General features: G+C 45.2%; 1 protein-coding gene across 2 annotated transcripts in view; it reads left to right on the forward strand.

Annotated features, from left to right (window-relative positions):
- LOC115184562 (macrophage mannose receptor 1) overlaps positions 1-11,609 on the forward strand; it is a 72,602-nt gene extending 60,993 nt beyond the window's left edge. The window contains exons 24-33 of one of the 2 annotated variants that reach the window (XM_029745428.1): positions 924-968; positions 2,831-2,866; positions 3,053-3,146; positions 3,295-3,527; positions 4,158-4,323; positions 6,507-6,677; positions 7,256-7,372; positions 8,211-8,372; positions 9,506-9,532; positions 11,243-11,609. In XM_029745428.1, the coding sequence (XP_029601288.1) occupies positions 924-968; positions 2,831-2,866; positions 3,053-3,146; positions 3,295-3,527; positions 4,158-4,323; positions 6,507-6,677; positions 7,256-7,372; positions 8,211-8,372; positions 9,506-9,532; positions 11,243-11,517 (1,326 nt within the window). In that variant the 3' untranslated portion in view covers positions 11,518-11,609. The remainder of the gene's footprint in view (positions 1-923; positions 969-2,830; positions 2,867-3,052; positions 3,147-3,294; positions 3,528-4,157; positions 4,324-6,506; positions 6,678-7,255; positions 7,373-8,210; positions 8,373-9,505; positions 9,533-11,242) is intronic. The other variant, XM_029745429.1, reaches the window with a different exon arrangement.
- Positions 11,610-14,464: the final 2,855 nt, after the last annotated feature.

The following is a 14,464-nucleotide window of genomic DNA, read 5'->3' on the forward strand; positions in this document are numbered from 1 at the left end:
TAACCCAGGCACAAGAAAACCTGGGACTATCCAGGGACAAGAAACCCTAACCCTGGGACTATCCAAGGGACTAGAAACCGTGGGACTATCCCAGGGACATGAAACCTTGGGACTAACCCAGGGACAAGAAAGCCTGGGACTATCCCAGGGACAAGAAAGCCTAATTGCACACATTTGAATGCCAAAGACACACTAGAATGGCTTTCCAGTAGGTGTTGAATGCTCCTGAATGTTACAGTCTCTCAGTTCTGACTTTAATCTGCTTAAAAAAACAGGAACAAAGTTTGAATATTGCTGTCCATCAAAGATTTCCAACCAAATTTGGATAAACAGGTTTAAGTCAATCCTGCATGTGTTTTTCAAAAGTCTCATGGAATGTAGGCCTATATTGAACACCACACATTCGCTGCTACTGTAGACTGAATGATAGAACAGCTATTTCCATGTTAAATTGTTATGAGATGCATTTTTTCCATTGTTTTTGATGGATGGCCTCTCTGGTAGGTCTACATTATGATCAAAGAGCCAGAGTTGCCTACTTGTCCACTGTCAAAACTGTAACTTAAAGCAGGTACAGCCTCAGTGTTCACAGTAAAACTGTAACTTATAGTGGTTACAGTCTCAGTGTTCACAGTCAAACTGTAACTTATAGTGGGTACAGCCTCAGTGTTCACAGTAAACGTGCGCTGGAAGTTGGACATCATTTTCACAACTTTCAAGTTTGCTTAAAGCAGACCTTAAATTTGCTTAGTGGTGAAAATTGAGTAAACATCTGACATAACATTACAGCCTGGAACACTGTGTGGCACACTGGACATGATGTAGTAGTTTACTTTGAGTTTAATTTGCTCATTTTATCCCTAAACCAGTAATGTTTCTTAATAAATACCCCTAATATGTCATATTTTGTTTCGTGATTGTAGAGACTGTCGCAGATGTTCCCATCGCTATGGCATCACTATCCTCCGGTAAAGTCCCTTTAAACATTAAGTAAACACAGACGTACACACACAGGACCTAGTGAAAGTCTACACCCGCTTTGCAGTCTTCACATTTTGTTGCCTTAAAGTTAATTAAAAAAGGAATTAATTTATGTTTTTTTCTGACAGATCTACACAAACCTATTCCACATATTCAAAGTGAAAGAAAGTTGGAGAAAATGTTTTAAATTCATAAAATAAACAAAGAATGTATTGATTGTGTATGTCTTCACACCCCAGAGATCATACTTTGTGGAAACACCCCAGAGTTCATACTTTGTGGAAACACCCCAGAGCTCATACTTGGTGGAAACACCCCGGAGTTCATACTTGGTGGAAACACCCCGGAGTTCATACTTGGTGGAAACACCTCAAAGTTCAAACTTGGTGGAAACACCCCAGAGTTCATACTTGGTGGAAGCCTCTTTGGGGAAGGTGTCAGGATCAAAAGACATTACTTGAGCAGAGCCCAGGTAAAAAAGAAAAGGAAAGCTTACCTCCATCTTCTGAAAATCCTGGGACTATCCCAGGGACAAGAAACCCTGGGATTATCCCAGGGACAAGAAACCCTGGAAATGTCCAGGGACAAGAAACCCTGGGGCTATATCCATGGACAAGATACCCTGGGGCTATCCAGGGACAAGAAACCCTGGGACAATCCCAGGGACAAGAAACCCTGGGACTATACATGGACAAGAAACCATGGGACTATCCATGGACAAGAAACCCTGGGACTATCCCAGGGACAAGAAACCCTAACCCTGGGACTATACCAGGGACACGAAACCCTAACCCTGGGACTATAACAGAGACAAGAAAGCCTGGTACTATCCCAGGGACAAGAAACCCTGGGACTGTCCCAGGGACAAGATTGCCTAATTGCACACATTTGAATGCCAAAGACACACCAGAATGGCTTTCCAATAGGTGTTTAGTGCTCCTGAATGGTCCAGTCTCAATTCTGACTTTAATCTGCTTAAAAAAACAGGAACAAAGTTTGAATATTGCTGTCTATCAAAGATTTCCAACAAAATGTACTGTGCTTGAAGAGTTTTGACAAAAACAACGGATATATGTCGCGCTAAGAGTTGTGGTAAGTTGGTAGAATCTTATTGGAAATGGTCCACAGCTGTAATGGCTGCCTAAGGGGCTTCCACCAAGTAGTAACTCTGGGGGGGTGAAGACGTACGCTGTCAAGACATCCTCATTTACTATTTAATATATTGTATACACACATTTATACACAAACACAGATATCCACACACACCCACCGACAGGCCTACTGTACATATGTTTAGATACATATTATACTGAAACGCATTGACTAAATCCCCATCGTTTACCTATTATTCTGAAACACATTTACTAAATCCCAGTCGTTACATATTATACTGAAACACATTGACTAAATCCCCATCGTTTACATATTATACTGAAACACATTTACTAAATCCCAGTCGTTACATATTATACTGAAACACTGACTAAATCCCCATCGTTTACATATTATACTGAAACACATTGACTAAATCCCAGTCGTTACATATTATACTGAAACACATTTACTAAATCCCCATCGTTTACATATTATACTGAAACACATTGACTAAATCCCCATCGTTTACATATTATACTGAAACACATTGACTAAATCCCCATCGGTTACGTATTATACTGAAACACATTGACTAAATCCCCATCGTTGACATATTATATTGAAACACATTGACTAAATCCCCATCGTTTACATATTATACTGAAACACATTGACTAAATCCCTGTCGTTTACTTTGCTCATTCTATCTCTAGAACAATGTCTTAATAAACACCATTTGGTTTTCAAATTGTAGAGGTACATGGATATGCTTTCCTCTCGGGCTAGTCAGGTAAGATCCATTTAAACAAACTATCACAATTCAAATGAGAAATACACACAATAAATCGGATATAATAATATATTAAAAATGTATTATTTAAAGTGTTAGCCTTACATTTTGCTCAAAGCTCTACTATATGACATAATTAAGTCTGTGACTGTGAATGTTGTCCATTATTGATAATCTTTGTCTCAGTGTGCTGTGATGGCCAGTTCCTCCTCCATCTTGGGAAAATGGGAAACCAGGTCCTGCAACGACACATGTGGCTTCATCTGTCAGCGCAAAGTTGGTGAGCAAAGACATTCTTCTATTTCCTCTTCTTTCTTTCTCCTCTTCTTTCTCTCTCCTCCTCCTCATCCTCTTCTTCATCCTTCTTCTCGTCTCCATCCTCAGCCCTCTGATTTGTAATGTGACTAAGTGTTGCTCTGCCCTCCTAGACTCAGGCATCCCAGTCCCGGCCCCGACAGTGTTACCTAGAGGCTGGGTGAAGCTGGCCAACGACTCTTACAAGGTGCTGCCCCAGAACTGTACATGGCCCGAAGCCCGGATGCAGTGTGAGGCTGAGGAGGGCCAGCTGGCTAGCACCCTGGATGAACTGTCAGCAGCCTACCTGGAGCTGCAGGCTCTGAAGCTGCAGACACCACTGTGGATTGGACTCAATAGGAATGAGGTACAGTACAAGCTGTATCTTCAGGTGCCACAGACTCCTCATCAGAATAGGCAGGTTATTGGTACTGTTGGATTCTGGGTGAAACTTTGAACACTGCTATACTAGAGACATGATGGATCAGAAGTAATACTATAGTATCTGAGGGGTGATAGAGAATGGTTGTTACATCAGAAGTAACAAGGTGCTTCTACATCTGCATTGCTTGCTGTTTGGGGTTTTAGGCTGGGTTTCTATACAGCACTTTGTGACATCAGCTGATGTAAGAAGGGCTTCATAAATTAAATTGATAGAAGTTAATGGTTATCTGTAGGAGCCAGATGGCTTTGGAATGTGCTGGGTGGATGGGAAGAAGTCAGGGGACTGCTGTAGGGGGATACGGGTGGGTTTCAACCACAGGGTCGTCTACAGCACCACAAAACGGTGTTCCTCTGAGATACAGCCTAGGTGTTCAGATTGTCAGGAAGGCTAGTGTACTGTAATATAACATGTTTTTATGCCAACGCGACTTACAGTCATGCGTGAAAACATTTTGGTATGGGAGGTGCCAGCAGGAATCAAACCCATGATAGTGAAGTTGGAAGCGCCATGCTCTACCAACTGACTTACAGCTGTAGTGGTTTGTCTTTTCAGACACAAGGCTACTTCAGGTGGATGGACGGCTGGCCCTTGAGCCTGGCCCGGTGGGCAACAGGCGAGCCCAGCAGAGACCGGCCCTGTGTCTACCTGGATGTGGAAGGCACCTGGAAGACAGCCCATTGTAACCACACCTACCCCAGTGTGTGCAAGCAGTCCACAGGTGAGACAGTCACTGAACCCGTTATGTTAGTAGTCACCAGGTGAGACAGTCACTGACCCCAGTGTGTTAGTAGTCATCAGGTGAGACAGGTACCTACCCCAGTGTGTTAGTAGTCACCAGGTGAGACAGGTACCTACCCCAGTGTGTTAGTAGTCACCAGGTGAAACAGGTACCTACCCCAGTGTGTTAGTAGTCACCAGGTGAGACAGGTAGCTACCACAGTGTGATAGTAGTCACCAGGTGAGACAGGTACCTACCCCACTGTGTTAGTAGTCACCAGGTGAGACAGTCTCCTACCCCAGTGTGTTAGTAGTCACCAGGTGAGACAGTCACCCACCCCAGTGTGTTAGTAGTCACCAGGTGAGACAGGTACCTACCTCAGTGTGTTAGTAGTCTCTTGGTGAGACAGGTACCTACCCCAGTGTGTTAGTAGTCACCAGGTAAGACAGGTACCTACCCCAGTGTGTTAGTAGTCACCAGGTGAGACAGGTACCTACCCCAGTGTGTTAGTAGTCACCAGGTGAGACAGGTACCTACCCCAGTGTGTTAGTAGTCACCAGGTGAGACAGTCACCTACCCGAGCGTGTTAGTAGTCACCAGGTGAGACAGGCACCTACCCCAGTGTGTTAGTAGTCACCAGGTGAGACAGGCACCTACCCCAGTGTGTTAGTAGTCACCAGGTGAGACAGGTACCTACCCCAGTGTGTTAGAAGTCACCAGGTGGGACAGTCACCTACCCCAGTGTGTTAGTAGTCACCAGGTGAGACAGGTACCTACCCCAGTGTGTTAGTAGTCCCCAGGTGAGACAGTCTCCTACCCCAGTGTGTTAGTAGTCCCCAGGTGAGACAGGTACCTACCCCAGTGTGTTAGTAGTCACCAGGTGAGACAGGTTCCTACCCCAGTGTGTTAGTAGTCACCAGGTGAGACAGTCACCTACCCCAGTGTGTTAGTAGTCACCAGTTGAGACAGGTACCTACCCCAGTGTGTTAGTAGTCACCAGGTGAGACAGGTACCTACCCCAGTGTGTTAGTCGTCACCAGGTGAGACAGGTACCTACCCCAGTGTGTTAGTAGTCCCCAGGTGAGACAGGTACCTACCCCAGTGTGTTAGTAGTCACCAGGTGAGACAGTCACCTACCCCGGTGTTAGTAGTCACCAGGTGGGACAGTCACCTACCCCAGTGTGTTAGTAGTCACCAGGTGAGACAGGTACCTACCCCAGTGTGTTAGTAGTCACCAGGTGAGACAGGTACCTACCCCAGTGTGTTAGTAGTCACCAGGTGAGACAGGTACCTACCCCAGTGTGTTAGTAGTCACCAGGTGAGACAGTCACCTACCCCAGTGTGTTAGTAGTCCCCAGGTGAGACAGGCACCTACCCCAGTGTGTTAGTAGTCCCCTGGTGAGACAGTTACCTACCCCAGTGTGTTAGTAGTCCCCAGGTGAGACAGGTACCTACCCCAGTGTGTTAGTAGTCCCCAGGTGAGACAGTTACCTACCCCAGTGTGTTAGTAGTCCCCAGGTGAGACAGGTACCTACCCCAGTGTGTTAGTAGTCACCAGGTGAGACAGGCTCCTTCCCCAGTGTGTTAGAAGTCCCCAGGTGAGACAGGTACCTACCCCAATGTGTTAGTAGTCCTCAGGTGAAACAGGTACCTACCCCAGTGTGTTAGTAGTCACCAGGTGAGACAGGTACCTACCCTGGTGTGTTAGTAGTCACCAGGTGAGACAGGTACATACCCCAGTGTGTTAGTAGTCACCAGGTGAGACAGGTACCTACCCCAGTGTGTTAGTAGTCACCAGGTGAGACAGGTACCTACCCCAGTGTGTTAGTAGTCACCAGGTGAGACAGGTACCTACCCCAGTGTGTTAGTAGTCACTAGGTGAGACAGGTACCTACCCCAGTGTGTTAGTAGTCACCAGGTGAGACAGGTACCTACCTCAGTGTGTTAGTAGTCACCAGGTGAGACAGGTACATACCCCAGTGTGTTAGTAGTCACCAGGTGAGACAGGTACCTACCCCAGTGTGTTAGTAGTCACCAGGTGTGACAGTCTCCTACCCCAGCAGACCTATTTGTAGGTCCCTATTCAGCGCCGTAATCCCATACGCTAGTTTCTTCCAGAGAGGAGATCCTATTGGTGGATCCCTGTGCAGTGCTGTAATCCTATTGGTTGGTTCCCCCCATAGCCGTCCCGCCCACGGCCCCGCCCCAGTACCCCGGGGTATGTGTCCAGGAGGAGGAGGACATCAGCGGTAGGAACAGCCCATGGTCCTGGTTGCCTTTCCGAGGGCACTGCTACAGCTTCATCATTAACGACATTGAGTGGTCCGACGCCTCCACCAGCTGTATACGCAAAGGTAGGAGGAGCCTCAAAACCAAGGGTGTGTCAAAAAATGCCGCCCTATTGAATACCCGTGATTTCTGATAAGATGACTTGGCAGGAGAGAGACGAGACTTGAGGCCATGTAACACATTTCATTCAGAACTCTTCAGGGTTCAAAATGCCAGATTTGATAGCAAGTTTCATCTTAGATCCAAGGGCATAGTACTTAGTGCACCTTCACTATTCCCTACATAGTGCACTACTTTTGATCAAGGCCCTATGCGGGGTACCGTTATAAAATGGAGCAATTTTGGACGGGGCCCATATCCCATTCTCTAACCCTTCTCCTCCAAGTGTGTACTGGTTGACTGGATTGGTGGAAGAAAGGTGTTTCAGTGTGTGTCCCACCTATCTAATGATGTAGTACACAGACTGTTACACCTATCTAATGCTTTTACATCCTGGCGTGGAGTGAGATGGTGAACGCTTCAGGGAGAAAAGGAGACAACTGGAATTGGGATCCAGTATTCCATGAACTGTGCACTTCTTTGGACAGAACAAACCGTAAAGAAAGTAAATGGAGAAGCATTAATACGAATATTGTGTGTGAAGGGGCGTCTCTGGTGAGCATCGAGGATCCTGCCGAACTCCGCTTCATAAAGAGCAACCTGGAGTTTCTGAAAGACAGCTACTCTTCCTTCTGGATAGGCCTGTTCAAAACACACCTAGGTAACTACCAATCCTTCTAGATAGGCCTGTTCAAAACACACCTAGGTACCTACCAATCCTTCTAGATAGGCCTGTTCAAAACACACCTAGGTAACTACCAATCCTTCCAGATAGACCTGTTCAAAACACACCTAGGTAACTACCAATCCTTCTAGATAGAAAGGCCTGTACAAAACACACCTAGGTAACTACCAATCCTTCTAGATAGGCCTGTTCAAAACACACCTAGGTACCTACCAATCCTTCTAGATAGGCCTGTTCAAAACACACCTAGGTAACTACCAATCCTTCCAGATAGACCTGTTCAAAACACACCTAGGTAACTACCAATCCTTCTAGATAGAAAGGCCTGTACAAAACACACCTAGGTAACTACCAATCCTTCTAGATAGGCCTGTTCAAAACACACCTAGGTACCTACCAATCCTTCTAGATAGGCCTGTACAAAACACACCTAGGTAACTACCAATCCTTCCAGATAGGCCTTTACAAAACACACCTAGGTAACTAACTATCCTTCTAGGTACGCCTGTTCAAAACACACCTAGGTAACTACCAATCCTTCTAGATAGATAGGCCTGTTCAAAACACACCTAGGTAACTACCAATCCTTCTGGATAGGCCTGTTCAAAACACACCTAGGTAACTACCAATTCTTCTACATAGCCCTGTACAAAACACACCTACACTTTTATAATAAAAGGGTTCCAAAATGGTTCTTCGGCCGTCACCATGGGAGGACCCTGGTAACAGCCGAATAGCTCTTTTAGGTTCTAGATAGAACCTTTTTCTGTAAGAGTGTAGGTAACTACAAAACTAACAACAGACCATGTTGCAGGTCAGTGGAAGTGGCTGGACCAAACAGTGCTGGACTACATTAACTGGGCAGAGGGACAGCCTCAGGACTCTTCCTATGACTATGGATATATGCTATCCTCCGATGGGACCTGGAGCACTGCCCGTTGGGGTAATAAACCATACATCTGCAAGAAGCCCAAAGGTGAGACTGACCTTACATCTGTAGGAAAGACGAGGGTGAGACTGACCATACATCTGTAGGAAAGACGAGGGTGAGACTGACCATACATCTGTGAGAAAGACGAGGTGAGACTGACCATACATCTGTGAGAAAGACGAGGGTGAGACTGACCATACATCTGTAAGAAAGACGAGGGTGAGACTGACCATACATCTGCAAGAAGCCCAAAGGTGAGACTGACCATACATCTGTGAGAAAGACGAGGGTGAGACAGACCATACATCTGTGAGAAAGACGAGGGTGAGACAGACCATACATCTGTGAGAAAGACGAGGGTGAGACTGACCATACATCTGTAGGAAAGACGAGGGTGAGACTGACCATACATCTGCAAGAAGCCCAAAGGTGAGACTGACCTTACATCTGTAAGAAAGACGAGGGTGAGACTGACCATACATCTGTAGGAAAGACGAGGGTGAGACTGACCAAACATCTGCAAGAAGCCCAAAGGTGAGACTGACCATACATCTGTGAGAAAGATGAGGGTGAGACTGACCATACGTCTGTAAGAAAGACGAGGGTGAGACTGACCATACATCTGCAAGAAGCCCAAAGGTGAGACTGACCATACATCTGTGAGAAAGACGAGGGTGAGACAGACCATACATCTGTGAGAAAGACGAGGGTGAGACAGACCATACATCTGTGAGAAAGACGAGGGTGAGACTGACCATACATCTGTAGGAAAGACGAGGTTGAGACTGACCATACATCTGTAGGAAAGACGAGGGTGAGACTGACCATACATCTGTAGGAAAGACGAGGGTGAGACTGACCATACATCTGTAGGAAAGACGAGGGTGAGACTGACCATACATCTGTAGGAAAGACAAGGGTGAGAGGGGAGCACCATGTATCTATTACAATATCCACACAACTTTCTTTCTCACTCCATAGTGTAGTGCATAAATGAATGTCAATAGAACTATAGCAAATGAAGGCTGTGATGAAGAATTATTTGAGCAATTAGGATAATAGACAGTAGATAGATAGATAGTTTACCTGGTTAAATAAAGGTGAAATAAACAAATAAATAGACAGCGTTAGACCTCTTAATAATACCTTGTTAATAATCCTTTCTGTTCCACCTCCAGTTCTACCAGAAACACCACCAACACATGGTGAGTCATGAATGAATGAGCCGACCAACCAACCCACCCATCCATCCGTCAATCCATCATCCATCCTTCAATCAATCAATCAATCAGTCAATGAATGATCAGTCCATTACCACTCTGTCAATTAGCCACTCTGTCAATGAACCACTCTGTCAATGAACCACTCTGTCAATGAACCACTCTGTCAATGAACCACTCTGTCGATTGACCACTCTGTCGATTGACCACTCTGTGGATTGACCAAATCAAATCAAATCAAATTTATTTATATAGCCCTTCGTATATCAGCTGAAATCTCAAAGTGCTGTACATAAACCCAGCCTAAAACCCCAAACAGCAAGCAATGCATGTGAAAGAAGCACGGTGGCTAGGAAAAACTCCCTAGGAAAAACTCCCTAGAAAGGCCAAAAACCTAGGAAGAAACCTAGAGAGGAACCAGGCTATGAGGGGTGGCCAGTCCTCTTCTGGCTGTGCCGGGTGGATATTATAACAGAACATGGTCAAGATGTTAAAATGTTCATAAATGACCAGCATGGTCAAATAATAATAATCATAGTAGTTGTCGAGGGTGCAACAAGCACGTCCGGTGAACAGGTCAGGGTTCCGTAGCCGCAGGCAGAACAGTGGGAACTGGAGCAGCAGCATGGCCAGGTGGACTGGGGACAGCAAGGAGTCATCATGCCAGGTAGTCCTGAGGCATGGTCCTAGGGCTCAGGTCCTCCGAGAGAAAGAAAGAAAGAAAGAGAGAAAGAGAATTAGAGAGAGCATATTTAAATTCACACAGGACACCGGATAAGACAAGAGAATACTCCAGATGTAACAGACTGACCCTAGCCCCCCGACACAAATTACTGCAGCATAAATACTGGAGGCTGAGACAGGAGGGATCAGAAGACACTGTGGCCCCATCCGATGATACCCCCGGACAGGGCCAAACAGGCAGGATATAACCCCACCCACTTTGCCAAAGCACAGCCCCCACACCACTAGAGGGATGTCTACAACCACCAACTTACCGTCCGAAGACAAGGCTGAGTATAGCCCACAAAGATCTCCGCCATGGCACAACCCAAGGGGGGGGCGCCAACCCAGACAGGAAGACCACGTCAGTGACTCAACCCACTCAAGTGACGCACCCCTCCCATGAACTGCATGGAAGAACACCAGTAAGTCAGTGACTCAGCCCCTGTAATAGGGTTAGAGGCAGAGAATCCCAGTGGAAAGAGGGGAACCGGCAAGGCAGAGACAGCAAGGGCGGTTCGTTGCTCCAGCCTTTCCGTTCACCTTCACACTCCTGGGCCAGACTATACTTAATCATAGGACCTACTGAAGAGATAAGTCTTCAGTAAAGACTTAAAGGTTGAGACTGAGTCTGCGTCTCTCTCATGGGTAGGCAGACCATTCCATAAAAATGGAGCTCTATAGGAGAAAGCCCTGCCTCCAGCTGTTTGCTTAGAAATTCTAGGGACAATTAGGAGGCCTGCGTCTTGTGACCGTAGCGTACGTGTAGGTATGTACGGCAGGACCAAATCGGACCACTCTGTCGATTGACCACATTGTCGATTGACCACTCGGTCAATTAACCACTCTGTTGGATTAACCATTCGGTCAATTAACCACTCTGTCGATTAACCACTCTGTCGATTAACCAATCAGTCATATCAGTCAAACAATGATAGCCATACTGTAATATTTATTCCTGTGATCCTGCAGTGTCTCTGAAGGGAGGTCACAGGCGTGTGTATTCAGGCCTGGCAGTGGTGGTGGTATTGGCTACCATGTGTCTGATGGGCCTCACAGCCTTAATGCTCTACAAGAAGACCGGCCGTCCCCTGCCCTCCTTCACCAACCCCCTGGGCTTCAGATCAGGCCAGAGTACCTTTGACAACCCCCTCTACACGGAGCCCGTCACCGAGGTCGACCCCAGCATGGTGGACACTAGCCAGCTGGTCAACCATATGGAGGCTCAGCCAATGATCCCTTTGTGATTGGGGGGAGTCAAGGGGGGAGTCAAGGGGGGAGTAAGGTTAAAGATCCAACCCAGGTTAGGACAAGTCATATTTACGTGCGGAAGCTTTCGTGGGCCAGACTATACTTAATCATAGGACCTACTGAAGAGATAAGTCTTCAGTAAAGACTTAAAGGTTGAGACTGAGTCTGCATCTCTCACATGGAGCTCTATAGGAGAAAGCCCTGCCTCCAGCCGTTTGCTTAGAAATTCTAGGGACAATTTTTTGACACCAAACACCAGAAAGCAAGGTCTACAGGCTCTAACTTTGTCTAATCTTGATTATTGTCCAGTTGTGTAGTACAGTGCTGCAAGGAAAGACCTAGTTAACCAGCAGCTGTTCCAGAACTGAGCGGCACGTTTTGCTCATCATTGTAATCAGAAGGCTGATATAAATACTATGCATGTCAGTCTCTCTTGGCTAAGAGTTGAAGAGAGACTGACTGCATCACTTCTTCTTTTTATAAGAAACCTTTAATGTGTTGAAAATCCCAAATTGTTTGCATAGTCAATTTACACACAGCTCTGACACACACACTTAACACACCAGACATGCCACCAAGGGTCTTTTCACAGTCCCCAAATTCAGAACAAATTAAATAAAGCGTACAGTACTATATACTGGGGTGGCAGGTAGCCTAGTGGTTAGAGCTTTGGGCCAGTAACCAAAAGGTTGCTAGATCTAATCCCTGAGCTGCCAAGGAAAAAAAATGGTTCTGCCCCTGATCAAGGCAGTTAACCCATTGTTCCTAGGCTGTCATTGAAAATAAGAATTTGTTCTTAACTGACTTGTCTGGTTAAATTAAGGTTAAATAAAAAGAATATAGAGCCCTTATTGCATGGAACTTCCTTCCATCTCAAATACACAGCAAACCTGGTTTCAAGAAATGGATAAAGCAACACGCCTCTCCCCTAATTGACCTAGACAGTTTTTGTGTATGCATTGATATGTGCCTTTTTAAAAATGTATGTAGTTCTGTCCTTGAGCTGTTCTTGTCTTGATGTTTCTGTATTATGTTTTGTGTGGAACCCCAGGAAGAGTAGCTGCTGCTTTTGCAACAGCAAATGGGGATCCTAATAAAATACCCCCAAAATACCTACACTTGATATATAGCATCTATGGACCAATGTCCCTCAACATTTTCCAGACCTAAAACAATATTGACCAATCAACATTCAGATAGGCGTGACCTGGCACATAAATGCATATAAATCAGACATGGATATTGGTATTGTAACAAAACTTGGTACACATGTTCCAAGCACTGTCAAGAATTAACATATGCAAGCAGATTCAGATCGACCAAACGGTGGCACTATAACGGGCAAATTATATCTCTTGATCTGTTTGATTTGATAGCAATAGACATATTTCACTTTACATCTGGGAAGAAGAGCTCTTAGAGATTATACATATGCCTTTGTTGACAGGAAACATTTTATTGGGGTAGCGGCTATATTGTGGTTGGGTTATTTTCCGTTGCCAGAACGATACACAACTCAGGGAGTCCAACCAATACACAGTCTCTCAATGTTGTTTCCCAAAGCTAACTTAGCGCTATCAGTCAGGCTAGCTGTCCTCTACTTTAACTACTGGCTTAGAGGTATCAGTCAGGCTTGCTGTCCTCTACTTTACCTACTGGCTTAGAGGTATCAGTCAGGTTAGCTGTCCTCTACTTTACCTACTGGCTTAGAGGTATCAGGCAGGCTAGCTGTCCCCTACTTTACCTACTGGCTTAGAGGTATCAGTCAGGCTTGCTGTCCTCTACTTTACCTACTGACTTAGAGGTATCAGTCAGGTTAGCTGTCCTCTACTCTACCTACTGGCTTAGAGGTATCAGGCAGGCTAGCTGTCCTCTACTTTATCTACTGACTTAGAGGTATCAGGCAGGTTAGCTTTCCTCTACTTTACCTACTGGCTTAAAGGTATCAGTCAGGTTAGCTTTTAAAAAAGCTTTTTAGTCAATGGTATGATAAGCCAACAACTGTCTATCTCATATCAGGATGTTGTGTCTCCAGTACTGATGTTATGTGTCCACTGCAACGCTTTAGACTCACAAAGACAGAGCTGCATCATCGTCCATTTCACAGTTAGGCAATATTCAGGCAGACAATTCTAAGAACAACCTATAATGCAGTGGGAAATCAGACGACACATAAAGGAAAGTTATTCTGATAGATGAGAGAGCGTCATGCATTTCCTCTGAACTTCTCTGCTGTGTGGGTGGGGTCCCTGTATTATTGGTTGTTCTTAGAATTGCGTTTGCCTGAATATTGCCCAACTGTGGTTTTGATGATAATGTAGCTCTGTCTTTGTGCATCGTAAGTGTTGAAGCAATGAATCAGTACCAATCTACAACTCTATCAACGAATCAGTACCAATCCATCACTCTATCAATGAATCAGTACCAATCTATCACTCTATCAATGAATCAGTACCAATCTATCACTCTATCAATGAATCAGTACCAATCTATCACTCTATCAATGAATCAGTACCAATCCATCACTCTATCAATGAATCAGTACCGATCTATCAATGAATCAGTACCGATCTATCAATGAATCAGTACCAATCCATCACTCAATCAATGAATCACTACCAATCTATCACTCTATCAATGAATCAGTACCAATCCATCACTCTATCAATGAATCAGTACCTATCTATCACTCTATCCGTTGAAGCAAATGCTCTGGTGTTAATCATCCTGTGTTATTGGCTTTGCTTTAGCCATATAGACTCATAACAAACAAATGAGAAGATGGTTGATAGTCCTGAAGTTTCCATTGCTGTTGTCCTACATTTCACATTTCACTAGCTGTAGGTCTATAGGTTCCAGTAGGATAGTAGACCTAGCTGGTCTATAGGTTCCAGTAGGATAGTAGACCTAGCTGTAGGTCTATAGGTTCCAGTAGGATAGTAG

This window comes from Salmo trutta, unplaced genomic scaffold (genome assembly GCF_901001165.1).
Source record: "Salmo trutta unplaced genomic scaffold, fSalTru1.1, whole genome shotgun sequence".
NCBI lineage: Eukaryota > Metazoa > Chordata > Actinopteri > Salmoniformes > Salmonidae > Salmo > Salmo trutta.